The sequence below is a fragment of the Pseudophryne corroboree genome, chromosome 3 (genome assembly GCF_028390025.1).
Source record: "Pseudophryne corroboree isolate aPseCor3 chromosome 3, aPseCor3.hap2, whole genome shotgun sequence".
NCBI classification, from domain to species: domain Eukaryota; kingdom Metazoa; phylum Chordata; class Amphibia; order Anura; family Myobatrachidae; genus Pseudophryne; species Pseudophryne corroboree.
The window spans coordinates 178,710,243-178,732,949 of record NC_086446.1 but is presented as its reverse complement, the minus strand read 5'-3'; the positions used below and the strand labels follow the sequence as shown (position 1 = coordinate 178,732,949).

Here is a 22,707-nt window from a genome sequence, read left to right as displayed (position 1 = left end):
AAGAAGCAGGACCTTGCAACTCAGAGAGTAGGGCTGCTTCTCTCCCCTCAGTCCCTCGATGCAGGGAGTCTGTTGCCAGCAGTGCTCCCTGAAAATAAAAAACCTAACAAAATACTTTCTGTCAGAAAGCTCAGGAGAGCTCCTGAAAAGCACCCAGTCTCCACTGGGCACTGTATCAAACTAACTGAGGTCTGGAGGGGGGGCATAGAGGGAGGAGCCAGTGCACACCCAGAACTAAAGTCTTTCTTAAAGTGCCCATGTCTCCTGCGGAGCCCGTCTATCCCCATGGTCCTTACGGAGTCCCCGGCATCCTCTAGGACGTTAGAGAAAGACATTTTGGCAGTGACGTAACTGCACATTTTTGTGTCCTGTGCCTGGGAGCGCGCATCATTAACGACACTGGGGGTAATTCCAAGTTGATCGCAGCAGGAAATTTTTTAGCAGTGGGGCAAAACCATGTGCACTGCAGGGGAGGCAGATATAACATGTGCAGAGAGAGTTAGATTTGGGTGGGGTGTGTTCAATCTGCAATCTAATTTGCAGTGTAAAAATAAAGCAGCCAGTATTTACCCTGCACAGAAATAAAATAACCCACCCAAATCTAACTCTTTCTGCACATGTTATATCTGCCCCCCTGCAGTGCACATGGTTTTGCCCAACTGCTAAAAAATTTCCTTCTGCGATCAACTTGGAATTACCCACACTGAGTGTACACACTGGACGAGATTGTGAAAGATCTCGCTCAGATTGACTCTTCTGAGCGAGATCTTTCATTTTCTCATCTAGCGTGTATGGGCTTTTCAGATATTGTCCACTTTCTAGTTGGACACTTAGGGCAGGATGTAATGGAGTCTGAGATCGCCAGAGGTGCGGGATGCCGTCCGATCTCTGAATTTGTTTAAAGCACCAATTATTTACAATGCATGGTTTTGCCTTATAAGTGATTGCCCCTTTAAAAAAAAGTCTGCGATCGGCCGGCATCCCGCACCTCCAATGACCTTGGACTCCATTACATCCCGGCGTACATTTTTAAAGACTGTGGTACATATTGATCACAATGCTGGCTGGACACAGATATTGGGCCGGATTCATTCCTGATCGCTGCTGTGCGTTTTCACACAGCGGGCGATCAAGTCCTAACTGCGCATACATATGGTGCACACATGCACTGGACAGCAACAACGGCATCACCGGTCAGCAACAGGATGGTGCGAAAAATTTGATTGCACGGGCATTCGCAAGGTGATTGACAAGAGGAGGCTGTTTGTGGGTGGTAACTGACCGTTTATTGGGAGTGTCCGGAAAAACGCAGGCATGCGCAAGCGTTTCCAGGGAGTGTGTCTGATGTCAGCTACGGCCTGATCAGCCTCTTCTGATCGCACTGTAGGAGTAAGTCCTGGGCTGCGCAGAGACTGCACACAGTGGATTTTTGCAGTTCGGTGTACAAATTGGATCACACACTTGCACAGAGAATTTACACTCCCCTTGGAGGAGGCGACTATCTGAATGCAGGACAGTAAAGTTAGCAGCCCAGCGATCAGGTATGAATCACCCCTATTGCCCACTGAGACCCAGTATAAATCTGCAATCTCCGTCTAACCTTTCTAAAATGTTCCCGCGGTATAAAACCAAGCCCTGCCTCTTAAAGAAAGGGGAGGGATCTCTGTTTCTGTGTCTGGCACAGTAATGTATGTGAGCAGCGCGCATACATTACATGTAAAAGCATGTAAAAAATAAGATTTTACTCACCGGTAAATCTATTTCTCGTAGTCCGTAGTGGTTGCTGGGACTCCGTAAGGACCATGGGGAATAGCGGCTCCTCAGGAGACTGGGCACAACTAAAGAAAGCTTTAGGACTACCTGGTGTGCACTGGCTCCTCCCACTATGACCCTCCTCCAGACCTCAGTTAGGATACTGTGCCCGGAAGAGCTGACACAATAAGGAAGGATTTTGAATCCCGGGTAAGACTCATACCAGCCACACCAATCACACCGTATAACTCGTGATACTATACCCAGTTAACAGTATGAACAATAACTGAACCTCTTAACAGATGGCTCAACAATAACCCTTTAGTTAAACAATAACTATATACAAGTATTGCAGACAATCCGCACTTGGGATGGGCGCCCAGCATCCACTACGGACTACGAGAAATAGAATTACCGTTGAGTAAAATCTTTTTTTCTCTGACGTCCTAAGTGGATGCTGGGACTCCGTAAGGACCATGGGGATTATACCAAAGCTCCCAAACGGGCGGGAGAGTGCGGATGACTCTGCAGCACCGAATGGGCAAACTCTAGGTCCTCCTCAGCCAGGGTGTCAAACTTGTAGAATTTAGCAAATGTATTTGACCCCGACCAAGTAGCTGCTCGGCAAAGTTGTAGAGCCGAGACCCCTCGGGCAGCCGCCCAAGAAGAGCCCACCTTCCTCGTGGAATGGGCTTTTACAGATTTAGGATGCGGCAGTCCAGCCGCAGAATGCGCAAGCTGAATTGTGCTACAGATCCAGCGAGCAATAGTCTGCTTTGAAGCAGGAGCACCCATCTTGTTAGGTGCATACAGGATAAATAGCGAGTCAGTTTTCCTGACTCCAGCCGTCCTGGAAACATATATTTTCAAGGCCCTGACTACGTCCAGTAACTTGGAATCCTCCAAGTCCCTAGTAGCCGCAGGCACCACAATAGGTTGGTTCAAATGAAAAGCTGATACCACCTTAGGGAGAAACTGGGGACGAGTCCTCAATTCTGCCCTATCCATATGGAAAATCAGATAAGGGCTTTTACATGACAAAGCCGCCAATTCTGACACACGCCTGGCCGAAGCCAAGGCCAACAGCATGACCACCTTCCACGTGAGATATTTCAAATCCACGGTTTTTAGTGGCTCAAACCAATGTGACTTTAGGAAACCCAACACCACGTTGAGATCCCAAGGTGCCACTGGAGGCACAAAAGGGGGCTGAATATGCAGCACTCCCTTAACAAATGTCTGAACTTCAGGCAGTGAAGCCAGTTCTTTCTGGAAGAAAATCGACAGAGCTGAAATCTGGACCTTAATGGAACCCAATTTTAGGCCCATAGTCACTCCTGACTGTAGGAAGTGCAGAAATCGACCCAGCTGAAACTCCTCCGCAACATATTTTCGCCAAATGCGGTGTTAATGGTTTGCGGTCACATCTTTCCTAGCTTTAATCAGCGTAGGAATGACTTCCTCCGGAATGCCCTTTTCCTTCAGGATCCGGTGTTCAACCGCCATGCCGTCAAACGCAGCCGCGGTAAGTCTTGGAACAGACAGGGCCCCTGCTGCAGCAGGTCCTGTCTGAGCGGCAGAGGCCATGGGTCCTCTGAGATCATTTCTTGAAGTTCCGGGTACCAAGCTCTTCTTGGCCAATCCGGAACAATGAGTATAGTTCTTACTCCTCTTCTCCTTATTATCCTCAGTACCTTGGGTATGAGAGGAAGAGGAGGGAACACATAAACCGACCGGTACACCCACGGTGTCACTAGAGCATCCACAGCTATCGCCTGAGGGTCTCTTGACCTGGCGCAATATTTTTCTAGCTTTTTGTTTAGGGGGGACGCCATCATGTCCACCTGTGGCCTTTCCCAACGATTTACAATCAGTTGGAAGACTTCTGGATGAAGTCCCCACTCTCCCGGGTGGAGGTCGTGCCTGCTGAGGAAGTCTGCTTCCCAGTTGTCCACTCCCGGAATGAACACTGCTGACAGTGCTAACACATGATTTTCCGCCCATCGGAGAATCCTTGTGGCTTCTGCCATCGCCGTCCTGCTTCTTGTGCCGCCCTGTCGGTTTACATGGGCGACTGCCGTGATGTTGTCTGACTGGATCAGTACCGGCTGGTTTTGAAGTAGGGGTTTTGCCTGACTTAGGGCATTGTAAATGGCCCTCAGTTCCAGAATATTTATGTGTAGGGAAGTCTCCTGACTTGACCATAGTCCCTGGAAGTTTCTTCCCTGTGTGACTGCCCCCCAGCCTCGAAGGCTGGCATCCGTGGTCACCAGGACCCAGTCCTGTATGCCGAATCTGCGGCCCTCTTGGAGATGAGCACTCTGCAGCCACCACAGCAGAGACACCCTGGTCCTTGGAGACAGGGTTATCAACCGATGCATCTGAAGATGCGATCCGGACCACTTGTCCAACAGGTCCCACTGAAAGGTTCTTGCATGGAACCTGCCGAATGGAATTGCTTCGTAGGAAGCTACCATCTTTCCCAGGACTCGCGTGCAGTGATGCACCGACACCTGTTTTGATTTCAGGAGGCCTCTGACTAGAGATGACAGCTCCTTGGCTTTCTCCTCCGGGAGAAACACTTTTTTCTGGACTGTGTCCAGAACCATCCCCAGGAACAGTAGACGTGTTGTAGGGACCAGCTGTGACTTTGGAATATTTAGGATCCAACCGTGCTGGTGTAGCACCTCCTGAGATAGTGCTACGCCGACCAACAACTGCTCCCTGGACCTCGCCTTTATCAGGAGATCGTCCAAGTACGGGATAATTAAAACTCCCTTTTTTCGAAGGAGTATCATCATTTCGGCCATTACCTTGGTAAATACCCTTGGTGCCATGGACAGGCCGAACGGCAACGTCTGGAATTGGTAATGACAATCCTGTACCACAAATATGAGGTACTCCTGGTGAGGATGGTAAATGGGGACATGCAGGTAAGCATCCTTGATGTCCAGTGATACCATGTAATCCCCCTCGTCCAGGCTTGCAATAACCGCCCTGAGCGATTCCATCTTGAACTTGAATTTTTTTATATATGTGTTCAAGGATTTCAAATTTAAAATGGGTCTCACCGAACCGTCCGGTTTCGGTACCACAAACATTGTGGAATAGTAACCCCGTCCTTGTTGAAGGAGGGGAACCTTGACTATCACCTGCTGGGAATACAGCTTGTGTATTGCCTCTAACACTGCCTCCCTGCCTGAGGGAGTTGTTGGCAAGGCAGATTTGAAGAAACGGCGGGGGGGAGACGTCTCGAATTCCAGCTTGTACCCCTGAGATACTACTTGAAGGATCCAGGGATCCACCCGTGAGCGAGCCCACTGATTGCTGAAGTTTTTGAGACGGGCCCCCACCGTACCTGGCTCCGCCTGTGGAGCCCCAGCGTCATGCGGTGGACTTAGAGGAAGCGGGGGAGGGCTTTTGCTCCTGGGAACTGGCTGTATGCTGCAGCTTTTCCCTCTACTTCTGCCTCTCGGCAGAAAGGACGCGCCTTTAACCCGCTTGCCCTTATGGGGCCGAAAGGACTGTACCTGATAGTACGGTGCTTTCTTTGGCTGTGAGGGTACATGGGGTAAAAATGCTGACTTCCCAGCTGTTGCTGTGGAAACTAGGTCCGAGTGACCATCCCCGAACAACTCCTCACCCTTATAAGGCAAAACTTCCATGTGCCTTTTAGAATCTGCATCACCTGTCCACTGCCAAGTCCATAACCCTCTCCTGGCAGAAATGGACATTGCACTTATTTTAGATGCCAGCCGGCAAATATCCCTCGGTGCATCTCTCATGTATAAGACTACGTCTTTAATATGCTCTACGGTTAGCAATATAGTGTCCCTGTCTAGGGTATCAATATTTTCCAACAGGGAATCTGACCACGCAGCTGCAGCACTGCACATCCATGCTGAAGCAATAGCTGGTCTCAGTATAATACCTGTGTGTGTATATACAGACTTCAGGATAGCCTCCTGCTTCCTATCAGCAGGCTCCTTTAGGGCGGCCGTATCCGGCGACGGTAGTGCCACCTTCTTTGACAAGCATGTGAGCGCTTTATCCACCCTAGGGGATGTTTCCCAACGTGACCTATCCTCTGGCGGGAAAGGGTACGTCATTAGTAACCTTTTAGAAATTACCAATTTCTTATCGGGGGAAGCCCACGCTTCTTCACACACTTCATTTAATTCCTCAGATGGGGGAAAAACCACTGGTAGTTTTTTCTCCCCAAACATAATACCCTTTTTTGTGGTACCTGGGATAATTTCAGAAATGTGCAACACATTTTTCATTGCCTCAATCATGTAACGTGTGGCCCTATTGGAAGTAACATTAGTCTCATCGTCGTCGACACTGGAATCAGTATCCGTGTCGACATCTGTGTCTGCCTTCTGAGGTAGCGGGCGTTTTAGAGCCCCTGATGGCCTTTGAGACGCCTGGGCAGGCACGAGCTGAGAAGCCGGCTGTCCCATATTTGGTATGTCGTCAAACTTTTTATGTAAGGAGTTGACACTTTCACGTAATTCCTTCCACAAGTCCATCCACTCAGGTGTCTGCCCCGCAGGGGGTGACATCACATTTATCGGCATCTGCTCCGCTTCCACATAAGCCTCCTCATCAAACATGTCGACACAGCCGTACCGACACACCGCACACACACGGGGAATGCTCTGACTGAGGACAGGACCCCACAAAGCCCTATGGGGAGACACAGAGAGAGTATGCCAGCACACACCAGAGCGCTATATAATACAGGGATTAACACTATAACTGAGTGATTTCCCCTTATAGCTGCTATATATTAATATACTGCGACTAAATAAAACTGAGGCTTGGAGGAGGGTCATAGGGGGAGGAGCCAGTGCACACCAGATAGTCCTAAAGCTTTCTTTAGATGTGCCCAGTCTCCTGCGGAGCCGCTATTCCCCATGGTCCTTACGGAGTCCCCAGCATCCACTTAGGACGTTAGAGAAATATTAATATACTGCGCCTAAATTTAGTGCCCCCCCTCTCTTTTTTACCCTTTGTTGCTTGAAACTGCAGGGGAGAGCCTGGGAGCGATCCTTCCAGCGGAGCTGTGAGGGAAAAATGGCGCCAGTGTGCTGAGGGAGATAGCCCCGCCCCTTTTTCGGCTGACTTCTCCCGCTTTTTTGAGGAATTCTGGCAGGGGTATTTTTCACATATATAGCCTCTGGGACTATATATTGTGATATTTAGCCAGCCAAGGTGTTAATATTGCTGCCCAGGGCGCCCCCCCCCCCCCCCCAGCGCCCTGCACCCATCAGTGACCGGAGTGTGAGGTGTGCATGAGGAGCAATGGCGCACAGCTGCAGTGCTGTGCGCTACCTTGTTGAAGACCGAAGTCTTCTGCCGCCGATTTTCCGGACCACTTCTTGCTTCTGGCTCTGTAAGGGGGACGGCGGCGCGGCTCCGGGACCGAACGATCGAGGTCGGGTCCTGTGTTCGATCCCTCTGGAGCTAATGGTGTCCAGTAGCCTAAGAAGCCCAAGCTAGCTGCAAGCAGGTAGGTTCGCTTCTTCTCCCCTTAGTCCCTCGTAGCAGTGAGTCTGTTGCCAGCAGATCTCACTGTAAAATAAAAAACCTAAAATTATACTTTCTTTCTAGGAGCTCAGGAGAGCCCCTAGTGTGCATCCAGCTCAGCAGGGCACAAGATTCTAACTGAGGTCTGGAGGAGGGTCATAGTGGGAGGAGCCAGTGCACACCAGGTAGTCCTAAAGCTTTCTTTAGTTGTGCCCAGTCTCCTGCGGAGCCGCTATTCCCCATGGTCCTTACGGAGTCCCAGCATCCACTTAGGACGTCAGAGAAAAGCAGGATGGAGCGCCTGTGAAATTGTTCCTGGGACAACAACTCATGCCCGCATATCATAATGAGCAGTTATGCCCACCCCAGCTCAACAGATGAAAAAAAAACCAGCCACACCCAACACATTGCATTTAATCTCTCTGCAGGCGAAACCTTAACAAATTAAAAAGGACACCCAGGTGATGGAGCAGCAAGGGGGCATGTCCTCTCACAGGCACTGACAACAAGTGTCATCGCAACCTTGGGGTAGATTCACTAAAGCTTCTAAAAAGTAAAAGTGGTATTGTTTACAGCAACCAATTACATTCTAGCTATACTGTCTCCAGGGCCGAAACTAGGATTTTCGTCACCCGGGGCAGGGCAATAGTTTGCGCGCGCCCCCCCCCCCAAAGAAAAAAAACAACAACAACAGTAAAACAAACTCTGTCAGACTAAAATATCAGATTACCAGGAAATTTGAAAAAGGTGATACTATTGGACAATATTCCCCTATGTGCCTCAAATGCCCTACAGTATGCGTCACATGCCTCACCAGCGTGTTCAACTTCATGCTCCACTGTGCATCCCCATACATTGCACTATGGGGGTCATTCCGAGTTGTTCGCTCGGTAAAAATCTTCGCATCGCAGTGATTTTCCGCTTAATGCGCATGCGCAATGTCCGCACTGCGACTGCGCCAAGTAAATTTGCTATGCACTTAGGAATTTTACTCACGGCATTTTCATCGTTCTGGCGATCGTAATGTGATTGACAGGAAATGGGTGTTACTGGGCGGAAACAGGCCGTTTTATGGGCGTGTGGGAAAAAACGCTACCGTTTCCGGAAAAAACGCAGGAGTGGCCGGAGAAACGGGGGAGTGTCTGGGCGAACGCTGGGTGTGTTTGTGACGTCAAACCAGGAACGACAAGCAGTGAAATGATCGCAGATGCCGAGTAAGTCTGGAGCTACTCAGAAACTGCTACGAGTGTAATCGCAATATTGCGAATACATCGTTCGCAATTTTAAGATGCTAAGATTCACTCCCAGTAGGCGGCGGCTTAGCATGAGCAAATCTGCTAAAATCCACTTGCGAGCGAACAACTCGGAATGACCCCCTATATCATAACACTTCATCACTGCACTACATCACTATACTACATCCCCTAATCCCCTACACGCTGAACTACATCACTACACTACATGCCCCTATGCACTGCACTACATACCCTATATGCTACACTACATCACTGCACTACATCCCCTTATATGCTACACCACGTCAGTGCACTACATGCCCCTATATACTGCAATACATTACTACACTACATGCCCTATATGGTACACTACATCACTACATTACATCACCCTATAAGCTACATCAAATTCCTCCATCTGGGAGGCAAAGCGGAGCTTGATACTGCTGAGAGCACAGTGCGCTTCTATAGCTTGTACAGTGCACCGCACGCTAGTCGCAGCACTGCATTGCAAAGAAGACAGTTTAAAATAGAGATGAGCGGGTTCGGTTTCTCTGAATCCGAACCCGCCCGAACTTCATGGTTTTTTTCACGGGTCCGAGCAGACTCGGATCCTCCCGCCTTGCTCGGTTAACCCGAGCGCGCCCGAACGTCATCATGACGCTGTCGGATTCTCGCGAGACTCGGATTCTATATAAGGAGCCGCGCGTCGCCGCCATTTTCACACGTGCATTGAGATTGATAGGGAGAGGACGTGGCTGGCGTCCTCTCCATTTAGATTATAAGAGAGAGAGATTTACTGGAGTTTAGGACTAGGAGGAGTACTGTAGAAGTGTAGAGAGTGCAGAGAGTTTACTAGTGAGTGACCACCAGACAGTGCAGTTTATTTAATATATCCGTTCTCTGCCTGAAAAAAGCGATACACACAGTGACTCAGTCACATACCATATCTGTGTGCACTGCTCAGGCTCAGCCCAGTGTGCTGCATCATCTATATATATTATATATCTGTCTGACTGCTCAGCTCACACAGCTTATAATTGTGGGGGAGACTGGGGAGCACTGCAGTGCCAGTTATAGGTTATAGCAGGAGCCAGGAGTACATAATATTATATAGTGAGTGACCACCAGACAGTGCAGTTTATTTAATATATCCGTTCTCTGCCTGAAAAAAGCGATACACACAGTGACTCAGTCACATACCATATCTGTGTGCACTGCTCAGGCTCAGCCCAGTGTGCTGCATCATCTATATATATTATATATCTGTCTGACTGCTCAGCTCACACAGCTTATAATTGTGGGGGAGACTGGGGAGCACTGCAGTGCCAGTTATAGGTTATAGCAGGAGCCAGGAGTACATAATATTATATTAAAATTAAACAGTGCACACTTTTGCTGCAGGAGTGCCACTGCCAGTGTGACTGACCAGTGACCTGACCACACTGACCACCAGTATAGTTAGTAGTATACTTATATTGTGATTGCCTGAAAAAGTTAAACACTCGTCGTGTGACTTCACTTGTGTGTTGTTGTTTTTTTTATTCTATAAAAATAAAACTCATTCTGCTGACAGACAGTGTCCAGCAGGTCCGTCATTATATAATATATAATATATACCTGTCCGGCTGCAGTAGTGATATATATATATTTTTTATATCATTTATCATCCAGTCGCAGCAGACACAGTACGGTAGTTCACGGCTGTGGCTACCTCTGTGTCTGCACTCGGCAGGCAGTCCGTCCATAATTGTATACCACCTAACCGTGGTTTTTTTTTCTTCTTTATACATACATACTACTACGACATCTCTTTATCAACCAGTCTATATTAGCAGCAGACACAGTACAGTACGGTAGTTCACGGCTGTGGCTACCTCTGTGTCTGCACTCGGCAGGCAGTCCGTCCATAATTGTATACCACCTAACCGTGGTTTTTTTTTCTTTCTTCTTTATACATACATAGTTACATAGACATCTCTTTATCAACCAGTCTATATTAGCAGCAGACACAGTACAGTATGGTAGTTCACGGCTGTGGCTACCTCTGTGTCTGCACTCGGCAGGCAGTCCGTCCATAATTGTATACCACCTAACCGTGGTTTTTTTTTCTTTCTTCTTTATACATACATAGTTACATAGACATCTCTTTATCAACCAGTCTATATTAGCAGCAGACACAGTACAGTACGGTAGTTCACGGCTGTGGCTACCTCTGTGTCTGCACTCGGCAGGCAGTCCGTCCATAATTGTATACCACCTAACCGTGGTTTTTTTTTCTTTCTTCTTTATACATACATAGTTACATAGACATCTCTTTATCAACCAGTCTATATTAGCAGCAGACACAGTACAGTACGGTAGTTCACGGCTGTGGCTACCTCTGTGTCTGCACTCGGCAGGCAGTCCGTCCATAATTGTATACCACCTAACCGTGGTTTTTTTTTCTTTCTTCTTTATACATACATAGTTACATAGACATCTCTTTATCAACCAGTCTATATTAGCAGCAGACACAGTACAGTACGGTAGTTCACGGCTGTGGCTACCTCTGTGTCTGCACTCGGCAGGCAGTCCGTCCATAATTGTATACCACCTAACCGTGTTTTTTTTTTCTTTCTTCTTTATACATACATAGTTACATAGACATCTCTTTATCAACCAGTCTATATTAGCAGCAGACACAGTACAGTACGGTAGTTCACGGCTGTGGCTACCTCTGTGTCTGCACTCGGCAGGCAGTCCGTCCATAATTGTATACCACCTAACCGTGGTTTTTTTTTCTTTCTTCTTTATACATACATAGTTACATAGACATCTCTTTATCAACCAGTCTATATTAGCAGCAGACACAGTACAGTACGGTAGTTCACGGCTGTGGCTACCTCTGTGTCTGCACTCGGCAGGCAGTCCGTCCATAATTGTATACCACCTAACCGTGGTTTTTTTTTCTTTCTTCTTTATACATACATACTACTACGACATCTCTTTATCAACCAGTCTATATTATTAGCAGCAGACACAGTACAGTACGGTAGTTCACGGCTGTGGCTACCTCTGTGTCTGCACTCGGCAGGCAGTCCGTCCATAATTGTATACCACCTAACCGTGGTTTTTTTTTCTTTCTTCTTTATACATACATAGTTACATAGACATCTCTTTATCAACCAGTCTATATTAGCAGCAGACACAGTACAGTACGGTAGTTCACGGCTGTGGCTACCTCTGTGTCTGCACTCGGCAGGCAGTCCATAATTGTATACTAGTATCCATCTCCATTGTTTACCTGAGGTGCCTTTTAGTTGTGCCTATTAAAATATGGAGAACAAAAATGTTGAGGTTCCAAAATTAGGGAAAGATCAAGATCCACTTCCACCTCGTGCTGAAGCTGCTGCCACTAGTCATGGCCGAGACGATGAAATGCCAGCAACGTCGTCTGCCAAGGCCGATGCCCAATGTCATAGTACAGAGCATGTCAAATCCAAAACACCAAATATCAGTAAAAAAAGGACTCCAAAACCTAAAATAAAATTGTCGGAGGAGAAGCGTAAACTTGCCAATATGCCATTTACCACACGGAGTGGCAAGGAACGGCTGAGGCCCTGGCCTATGTTCATGGCTAGTGGTTCAGCTTCACATGAGGATGGAAGCACTCAGCCTCTCGCTAGAAAACTGAAAAGACTCAAGCTGGCAAAAGCACCACAAAGAACTGTGCGTTCTTCGAAATCCCAAATCCACAAGGAGAGTCCAATTGTGTCGGTTGCGATGCCTGACCTTCCCAACACTGGACGTGAAGAGCATGCGCCTTCCACCATTTGCACGCCCCCTGCAAGTGCTGGAAGGAGCACCCGCAGTCCAGTTCCTGATAGTCAGATTGAAGATGAAGATGTTGAAGTACACCAGGATGAGGAGGATATGGGTGTTGCTGGCGCTGGGGAGGAAATTGACCAGGAGGATTCTGATGGTGAGGTGGTTTGTTTAAGTCAGGCACCCGGGGAGACACCTGTTGTCCGTGGGAGGAATATGGCCGTTGACATGCCTGGTGAAAATACCAAAAAAATCAGCTCTTTAGTGTGGAGGTATTTCAACAGAAAAGCGGACAACAGGTGTCAAGCCGTGTGTTGCCTTTGTCAAGCTGTAATAAGTAGGGGTAAGGACGTTAACCACCTCGGAACATCCTCCCTTATACGTCACCTGCAGCGCATTCATAATAAGTCAGTGACAAGTTCAAAAACTTTGGGCGACAGCGGAAGCAGTCCACTGACCAGTAAATCCCTTCCTCTTGTAACCAAGCTCACGCAAACCACCCCACCAACTCCCTCAGTGTCAATTTCCTCCTTCCCCAGGAATGCCAATAGTCCTGCAGGCCATGTCACTGGCAATTCTGACGAGTCCTCTCCTGCCTGGGATTCCTCCGATGCATCCTTGCGTGTAACGCCTACTGCTGCTGGCGCTGCTGTTGTTGCTGCTGGGAGTCGATGGTCATCCCAGAGGGGAAGTCGTAAGCCCACTTGTACTACTTCCAGTAAGCAATTGACTGTCCAACAGTCCTTTGCGAGGAAGATGAAATATCACAGCAGTCATCCTGCTGCAAAGCGGATAACTGAGGCCTTGACAACTATGTTGGTGTTAGACGTGCGTCCGGTATCCGCCGTTAGTTCACAGGGAACTAGACAATTTATTGAGGCAGTGTGCCCCCGTTACCAAATACCATCTAGGTTCCACTTCTCTAGGCAGGCGATACCGAGAATGTACACGGACGTCAGAAAAAGACTCACCAGTGTCCTAAAAAATGCAGTTGTACCCAATGTCCACTTAACCACGGACATGTGGACAAGTGGAGCAGGGCAGGGTCAGGACTATATGACTGTGACAGCCCACTGGGTAGATGTATGGACTCCCGCCGCAAGAACAGCAGCGGCGGCACCAGTAGCAGCATCTCGCAAACGCCAACTCTTTCCTAGGCAGGCTACGCTTTGTATCACCGCTTTCCAGAATACGCACACAGCTGAAAACCTCTTACGGCAACTGAGGAAGATCATCGCGGAATGGCTTACCCCAATTGGACTCTCCTGTGGATTTGTGGCATCGGACAACGCCAGCAATATTGTGTGTGCATTAAATATGGGCAAATTCCAGCACGTCCCATGTTTTGCACATACCTTGAATTTGGTGGTGCAGAATTTTTTAAAAAACGACAGGGGCGTGCAAGAGATGCTGTCGGTGGCCAGAAGAATTGCGGGACACTTTCGGCGTACAGGCACCACGTACAGAAGACTGGAGCACCACCAAAAACTACTGAACCTGCCCTGCCATCATCTGAAGCAAGAAGTGGTAACGAGGTGGAATTCAACCCTCTATATGCTTCAGAGGTTGGAGGAGCAGCAAAAGGCCATTCAAGCCTATACAATTGAGCACGATATAGTAGGTGGAATGCACCTGTCTCAAGCGCAGTGGAGAATGATTTCAACGTTGTGCAAGGTTCTGATGCCCTTTGAACTTGCCACACGTGAAGTCAGTTCAGACACTGCCAGCCTGAGTCAGGTCATTCCCCTCATCAGGCTTTTGCAGAAGAAGCTGGAGACATTGAAGGAGGAGCTAACACGGAGCGATTCCGCTAGGCATGTGGGACTTGTGGATGGAGCCCTTAATTCGCTTAACAAGGATTCACGGGTGGTCAATCTGTTGAAATCAGAGCACTACATTTTGGCCACCGTGCTCGATCCTAGATTTAAAGCCTACCTTGGATCTCTCTTTCCGGCAGACACAAGTCTGCTGGGGTTGAAAGACCTGCTGGTGACAAAATTGTCAAGTCAAGCGGAACGCGACCTGTCAACATCTCCTCCTTCACATTCTCCCGCAACTGGGGGTGCGAGGAAAAGGCTCAGAATTCCGAGCCCACCCGCTGGCGGTGATGCAGGGCAGTCTGGAGCGACTGCTGATGCTGACATCTGGTCCGGACTGAAGGACCTGACAACGATTACGGACATGTCGTCTACTGTCACTGCATATGATTCTCTCAACATTGATAGAATGGTGGAGGATTATATGAGTGACCGCATCCAAGTAGGCACGTCACACAGTCCGTACTTATACTGGCAGGAAAAAGAGGCAATTTGGAGGCCCTTGCACAAACTGGCTTTATTCTACCTAAGTTGCCCTCCCACAAGTGTGTACTCCGAAAGAGTGTTTAGTGCCGCCGCTCACCTTGTCAGCAATCGGCGTACGAGGTTACATCCAGAAAATGTGGAGAAGATGATGTTCATTAAAATGAATTATAATCAATTCCTCCGCGGAGACATTGACCAGCAGCAATTGCCTCCACAAAGTACACAGGGAGCTGAGATGGTGGATTCCAGTGGGGACGAATTGATAATCTGTGAGGAGGGGGATGTACACGGTGATATATCGGAGGGTGATGATGAGGTGGACATCTTGCCTCTGTAGAGCCAGTTTGTGCAAGGAGAGATTAATTGCTTCTTTTTTGGGGGGGGTCCAAACCAACCCGTCATATCAGTCACAGTCGTGTGGCAGACCCTGTCACTGAAATGATGGGTTGGTTAAAGTGTGCATGTCCTGTTTTGTTTATACAACATAAGGGTGGGTGGGAGGGCCCAAGGACAATTCCATCTTGCACCTCTTTTTTCTTTTCTTTTTCTTTGCATCATGTGCTGATTGGGGAGGGTTTTTTGGAAGGGACATCCTGCGTGACACTGCAGTGCCACTCCTAAATGGGCCCGGTGTTTGTGTCGGCCACTAGGGTCGCTAATCTTACTCACACAGTCAGCTACCTCATTGCGCCTCTTTTTTTCTTTGCGTCATGTGCTGTTTGGGGAGGGTTTTTTGGAAGGGACATCCTGCGTGACACTGCAGTGCCACTCCTAGATGGGCCCGGTGTTTGTGTCGGCCACTGGGGTCGCTAATCTTACTCACACAGCTACCTCATTGCGCCTCTTTTTTTCTTTGCGTCATGTGCTGTTTGGGGAGGGTTTTTTGGAAGGGCCATCCTGCGTGACACTGCAGTGCCACTCCTAGATGGGCCCGGTGTTTGTGTCGGCCACTAGGGTCGCTAATCTTACTCACACAGCTACCTCATTGCGCCTCTTTTTTTCTTTGCGTCATGTGCTGTTTGGGGAGGGTTTTTTGGAAGGGACATCCTGCGTGACACTGCAGTGCCACTCCTAGATGGGCCCGGTGTTTGTGTCGGCCACTAGGGTCGCTTATCTTACTCACACAGCGACCTCGGTGCAAATTTTAGGACTAAAAATAATATTGTGAGGTGTGAGGTATTCAGAATAGACTGAAAATGAGTGTAAATTATGGTTTTTGAGGTTAATAATACTTTGGGATCAAAATGACCCCCAAATTCTATGATTTAAGCTGTTTTTTAGTGTTTTTTGAAAAAAACACCCGAATCCAAAACACACCCGAATCCGACAAAAAAAATTCGGTGAGGTTTTGCCAAAACGCGTTCGAACCCAAAACACGGCCGCGGAACCGAACCCAAAACCAAAACACAAAACCCGAAAAATTTCAGGCGCTCATCTCTAGTTTAAAACAGTAGCCAGCATAGAAGAGATCCCAGGTACTGGAGCTCACTGGCACAGCGTTGGAGCCAGCTGCTCCAGTGAGCAGCTCAACACTGCCGGTAAAAGAAAAACAAAAGAAAACCCTGTTCCTCTTTAACTTTTTGGCACCCCCTCAAATCCAGCACCCGGGGCGCTTGCCCCCTTAGCCCCCCCCCCCCCCCCCCTAGTTACGGCCCTGCTGTCTCTACTGCAGCCTAGAAAATGATAGACAGCCTCTGATAGGTTACTATAGGCAACACCCCCACTTGTCTGCTTTAAAATCTTTAGTAAATCTATATCCTGGAGTTGTAAAGATAACATTGTGATACATTTCAATTTGAAAAAATAAGAATTAAGAAAAATGTTTTAAAAATGACAATATGTTTCCCTGCAATCCGAGCATGCAATGCAGATGTAATTCTGTGCATGCAGTAACTACACAGTCACATCACAGATACTGGCACTGAGTGTGTATGTCAGACACAGGGCAGCTATAGTGGGTAGGACCCTGTGCGCTGCTGCATCAGCAACAAGACCGATGACAGTGTATGTGGGAGCCGCAGGCAGCAGCCATGTCCCCGCGGTCCACCAGCTGCCACTATCGTCCCAGCCGGGCCCGCACTAGAGGGAGGGTGTGAGCCCAGCACGCAGCTCGGTTGAGCCAGGCAGGGTTACCCGGAAGTTACGTGCGATTCTAAAGGACGGTTGCTATGGTGACAGTGTGAACGAGGCCCACTTGGGCTTCCGTAGCTGGAGGAGTGCCGGGACGCCGCATACCATGAGTGAGACCCGGCGGAGAGTTTCTGAGTGAGTAACGCCAGCACCGCGGAGCAATAGGGCAGACGTGAGTGCGAGTGTCGGGGGAGTGGGAGTGTGAGTGCCAGTCACAGAGAGGTGGTAGCTGGGGACCTCTTCTCCGCTGGCTATAATACGAGGCACAGTGTTGCAGCATGCCTTTCTCTTTACATGGGCATGGCGCAGCGCTCTGGGCACGCATGTTGTGCCGTGTAGCATTCCGGCTATGCTAGCTACTGCCCGGCACCCATAGCAGCTGCGGCTTCATTGTGCTGCCAGCTCCGCTATGTGTGGGGGACAGCGCTGCTGTGTGCGGCCGCTGCGCTACCTCTCTTCAGTGGCGTAAGTTCGCCCCAGTCGCCCGGAGGCATGATAAATGTTGGTGCCCCCCCTACATATCGCCGGCATAACGACAGCGTGGTGAGCGCAAATGAGCCCCTTGCGGGCTCGCTACGCGCGCCACGCTATTTATTCTCCCTCCAGGGGGGGTCGTGGACCCCCACGAGGGAGAAAAACTGTCGGTATGCCGGCTGTCGGGATTCCGGCGACGGTATACTGTGCGCCGGGATCCCGACAGTTGGCAACTGAAGACCACCTATAATGCCCCTGTACAGTGCCACATACATATAAAAATGTCAAAAAATGGGTGCCTCCACACTGCCAGAAACATATGTCCCCACAGTGCCAGATACATATATGCCTCACAGTGCCAGATACACATGACCCCCAGTGCCAGATATACTTGTCCCCCCAGTGCCAGATATGCCCCCAATGCCAGTGTCCCAAAAGTGCCAGCTATGCCCCTAGTGCCAGATATATATGTCCCCAAAGTGCCAGCTATGCCCCCAATGCAGTGTCCCCACAGTGCCAGATATACGTCTCCACATAGTGCCAGCTCTGCACCCAGTGTCAGATATACGTGTCCCCCCAGTGCCAGCTATGCTCCTGTGCCAGATATGCCTCCGGTGCCAGCTATGCCCCTAGTACCAGATATATATGTCCCCAAAGTGCCAGCTATGCCCCCAATGCAGTGTCCCCACAGTGCCATATATGCCCCCCAGTGCCAGATATACATGTCCCCACACAGTGCCAGCTCTGCCCCAGTGCCAGATATATATGTCCCCACAGTGCAAGCTATGCCCCTAATGCCAGTGTCCCCACAGTGCCAGATATGCCCCAGTGCCAGATATACATGTCCCCACACAGTGCCAGCTTTGCCCCCAGTGCCAGATATACGTGTCCCCCCAGTGCCAGCTCTGCCCCCAATGTCAGTGTTCCCAGTGTCAGATATGCCCCCCTGTGCCAGATATATATGTCCCCACAGTGCAAGCTATGCCCCTATTGCCAGTGTCCCCACCGTGCCAGATATGACCCCAGTGCCAGATATATATGTCCCCACAGTGCCAGCTATGCCCCCAATGCCAGTGTCCCCACAGTGCCAGATATGATCCCCAGTGCCAAGTATACAGGTCCCCACAGTGCCAGCTATGCCCCCAATGCCAGTGTCCCCACAGTGCCAGATATGACCCCCAGTGCAAGGTATACAGGTCCCCACAGTGTCAGCTATGCCCCCAATGCCAGTGTCCCCACAGTGCCAGATATGACCCCCAGTGCCAGGTATACAGGTCCCCACAGTGCCAGCTATGCCCCCAATGCCAGTGTCCCCACAGTGCCAGATATGACCCCCAGTGCCAGGTATACAGGTCCCCACAGTGCCAGCTATGCCCCCAATGCCAGTGTCCCCACAGTGCCAGATATGACCCCCAGTGCCAGGTATACAGGTCCCCACAGTGCCAGCTATGCCCCCAATGCCAGTGTCCCCACAGTGCCAGATATGACCCCCAGTGCCAGGTATACAGGTCCCCACAGTGCCAGCTATGCCCCCAATGCCAGTGTCCCCACAGTGCCAGATATGACCCCCAGTGCCAGGTATACAGGTCCCCACAGTGCCAGCTATGCCCCCAATGCCAGTGTCCCCACAGTGCCAGATATGACCCCCAGTGCCAGGTATACAGGTCCCCACAGTGTCAGCTATGCCCCCAATGCCAGTGTCCCCACAGTGCCAGATATGACCCCCAGTGCCAGGTATACAGGTCCCCACAGTGCCAGCTATGCCCCCAATGCCAGTGTCCCCACAGTGCCAGATATGACCCCCAGTGCCAGGTATACAGGTCCCCACAGTGCCAGCAATGCCCCCAGTGCCACATATAGATGACCCTCCCCCCCATCCCTTGTGCTGCTCACCGCGCTGCTGCTGCTGTCTGTGAGGGGAGGAGAGTGCAGCGTGCGCCTCTCCTGCCCCTCACTCTCCGGCGGCTGTGTCCCTCTTCAATTATGCACCGGTCCATGAGCCAATCAAAGCTCGTGGACCGGCAGCCTTAGCTGCCGGTCCGCGAGCTCTGATTGGCTCACGAACCGGCGCTGAATTGAAGCGCGCCGCCGCCGGAGAGTGAGGGGCAGGGGAGGCGCACGCTGCGATCCCCTCCCCTCACAGACAGCAGCAGCAGCGCGGTGAGCGGCACTGGGGACAGTGGAGGAGATGCGCCCCCTTGAGGCCAGGAGCCCGGCGGCAGCCGACTCCACTGCCTCCCAGAGTTCCGCCCCTGCCTCTCTTATTTACGTAGTGCTGTCACACGGAGATTTATCTCTCACCGTCCCAATAGTGTTATCTGCAGAACAGGACTTTGCTTTCTGGCACATGACAACGATCTCGGCTTGGCAGGCACCACATTAGGAGCAGATGACACTATGGAGAGGTGAAGGAAATGGGCATCAGTGTATACTGTATGTGCACATGTGTGCATAAATGGATCTACTGACATTCTGTAACATGACCTTAAACAGCTCAATAGAAACATCACTATTGTTCTTGACTTTGCAGACATTCAGACCAGCACCTCTAGCGCCAGCCTTTCCACTTTCACATTCTGGATTTCCTGGTTTCAATCTGAAAATTCCTGGTGAACAACTCAAAATTCCCGGTAAAACATTTAGAATGCATAGTTAAAACGCTGGAGGGTACACGCCTGAGATTATACATTTTAACAAGATAACTAACTAAACTAATTTCTCTAACGTCCTAAGTGGATGCTGGGGACTCCGTCAGGACCATGGGGAATAGCGGCTCCGCAGGAGACAGGGCACAAAAATAAAGCTTTAGGATCAGGTGGTGTGTACTGGCTCCTCCCCCTATGACCCTCCTCCAAGCCTCAGTTAGGTTTTTGTGCCCGTCCGAGCAGGGTGCAATCTAGGTGGCTCTCTTAAAGAGCTGCTTAGAAAAAGTTTTTTAGGTTTTTTATTTTCAGTGAGTCCTGCTGGCAACAGGCTCACTGCATCGAGGGACTTAGGGGAGAGAATTTCAACTCACCTGCGTGCAGGATGGATTGGATTCTTAGGCTACTGGACACCATTAGCTCCAGAGGGAGTCGGAACACAGGTCTCGCCCTGGGGTTCGTCCCGGAGCCGCGCCGCCGACCCCCCTTACAGATGCTGAAGATTGAAGGTCCGGAAACAGGCGGCAGAAGGCTTTTCAGTCTTCATGAAGGTAGCGCACAGCACTGCAGCTGTGCGCCATTGTTGTCACACACTTCACACCAAGCGGTCACGGAGGGTGCAGGGCGCTGCTGGGGGCGCCCTGGGCAGCAATATTTTATTACCTTAAGGCAAAAGAATACATCACATATAGCCATTAAGGCTATATGTATGTATTTAACCCATGCCACTTATCTAAATCCACGGGAGGAAAGCCCGCCGAAATAGGGGGCGGGGCTTATTCTCCTCAGCACACAGCGCCATTTTCCTGCTCAGCTCCGCTGTGAGGAAGGCTCGCAGGACTCTCCCCTGCACTGCACTACAGAAACAGGGTAAAACAGAGAGGGGGGGGCATTTTTTGGCGATATACTGGATATATTTAAGCTGCTATAAGGAACAACACTTATATAAGGTTGTTCCCATATATATTATAGCGCTTGGGTGTGTGCTGGCAAACTCTCCCTCTGTCTCCCCAAAGGGCTAGTGGGGTCCTGTCTTCGATAAGAGCATTCCCTGTGTGTCTGCTGTGTGTCGGTACGTGTGTGTCGACATGTATGAGGACGATGTTGGCGTATAGGCAGAGCAATTGCCGATAATGGTGATGTCACCCCCCAGGGAGTCGACACCGGAATGGATGGCTTTGTTTATGGAATTACGTGATAATGTCAGCACATTACAAAAATCAGTTGACGACATGAGACGGCCGGCAAACCAGTTAGTACCTGCCCAGGCGTCTCAGACACCCTCAGCCTGGATGTGCAGTGCTGGGGTCGTCTGGTTGGATTCCCTGACTGAAAATATTGATACCCTGGATAGGGACAGTATTTTATTGACTATAGAGCAATTAAAGGATGCTTTCCTTTATATGCGAGATGCGCAGAGAGATATTTGCACTCTGGCATCGAGAGTAAATGCGATGTCCATATCTGCCAGAAGGAGTTTATGGACGCGACAGTGGTCAGGTGATGCGGATTCCAAACGACATATGGAAGTATTGCCGTATAAAGGGGAGGAATTATTTGGCGTCGGTCTATCGGATCTGGTGGCCACGGCAACTGCCGGAAAATCCACCTTTTTACCTCAGACCCCCTCCCAACAGAAAAAGACACCGTCTTTTCAGCCGCAGTCCTTTCGGTCCTATATGAACAAGCGGACAAAAGGACAGTCATATCTGCCTAGGGGCAGAGGAAGGGGTAAGAGAGGGCAGCAAGCAGCCCCTGCCCAGGAACAGAAGCCCTCCCAGGGTTCTGCAAAGCCCTCAGCATGACGCTGGGGCCTTACAAGCGGACTCAGGAACGGTGGGGGGTCGACTCAAGAATTTCAGCGCACAGTGGGCTTGCTCACAGGTGGACCCCTGGATTCTGCAGGTAGTATCTCAGGGTTACAGATTGGAATTCGAGAAGTCTCCCCCTCGCCGGTTCCTAAAGTCTGCTTTGCCAACGTCTCCCTCAGACAGGGAGACGGTATTGGAAGCCATTCACAAGCTGTTTGCTCAGCAGGTGATAGTCAAGGTACCCCTCCTACAACAGGGAAAGGGGTATTACTCCACGCTATTTGTGGTACCGAAGCCGGACGGCTCGGTAAGACCTATTCTAAATCTGAAATCTTTGAACCTGTACATACAAAAATTCAAGTTCAAGATGGAGTCACTCAGAGCAGTGATAGCGAATCTGGAAGAAGGGGACTTTATGGTGTCCCTGGACATAAAGGATGCTTACCTGCATGTCCCAATTTGCCCTTCACATCAAGGGTACCTCAGGTTCGTGGTGCAAAACTGTCATTATCAGTTTCAGACGCTGCCGTTTGGATTGTCCACGGCACCTCGGGTCTTTACCAAGGTAATGGCCGAAATGATGATTCTTCTGCGAAGAAGAGGCGTATTAATTATCCCTTACTTGGACGATCTCCTGATAAGGGCAAGGTCCAGAGAACAGCTGGAGGACGGAGTAGCACTAACCCAAGTAGTGCTGCAACAACACGGGTGGATTCTGAATTTTCCAAAATCTCAGTTGACCCCGACAACACGTCTGCTGTTCCTGGGAATGATTCTGGACACGGTTCAGAAAAAGGTGTTTCTTCCGGAGGAGAAAGCCAGGGAGTTATCCGAACTTGTCAGGAACCTCCTAAAACCAGGGACAGTGTCTGTACATCAATGCACAAGAGTCCTGGGAAAGATGGTGGCTTCTTACGAAGCGATTCCATTCGGCAGATTCCACGCACGAACTTTTCAGTGGGATCTGCTGGACAAATGGTCCGGATCGCATCTGCAGATGCATCAGCGGATAACCTTATCG

At 49.8% G+C, this 22,707-nt stretch overlaps 1 protein-coding gene across 4 annotated transcripts in view; it reads left to right on the top strand.

The window, feature by feature from the left end:
* Nucleotides 1-16,684: 16,684 nt before the first annotated feature.
* ERLIN1 (ER lipid raft associated 1) overlaps nt 16,685-22,707 on the top strand; it is a 66,331-nt gene continuing 60,308 nt past the window's right edge. The window contains exons 1-2 of one of the 4 annotated variants that reach the window (XM_063958637.1): nt 16,689-16,894; nt 19,764-19,863. Coding sequence is in view for 1 of the 4 variants with exons in the window: in XM_063958636.1 (XP_063814706.1) it covers nt 16,866-16,894 (29 nt within the window). In the remaining 3 variants the exon portion in view is untranslated. Of the gene's footprint in view, nt 16,932-19,763; nt 19,864-22,707 lie in introns of all 4 variants that reach the window. The other 3 variants (XM_063958638.1, XM_063958636.1, XM_063958640.1) reach the window with 3 other exon arrangements.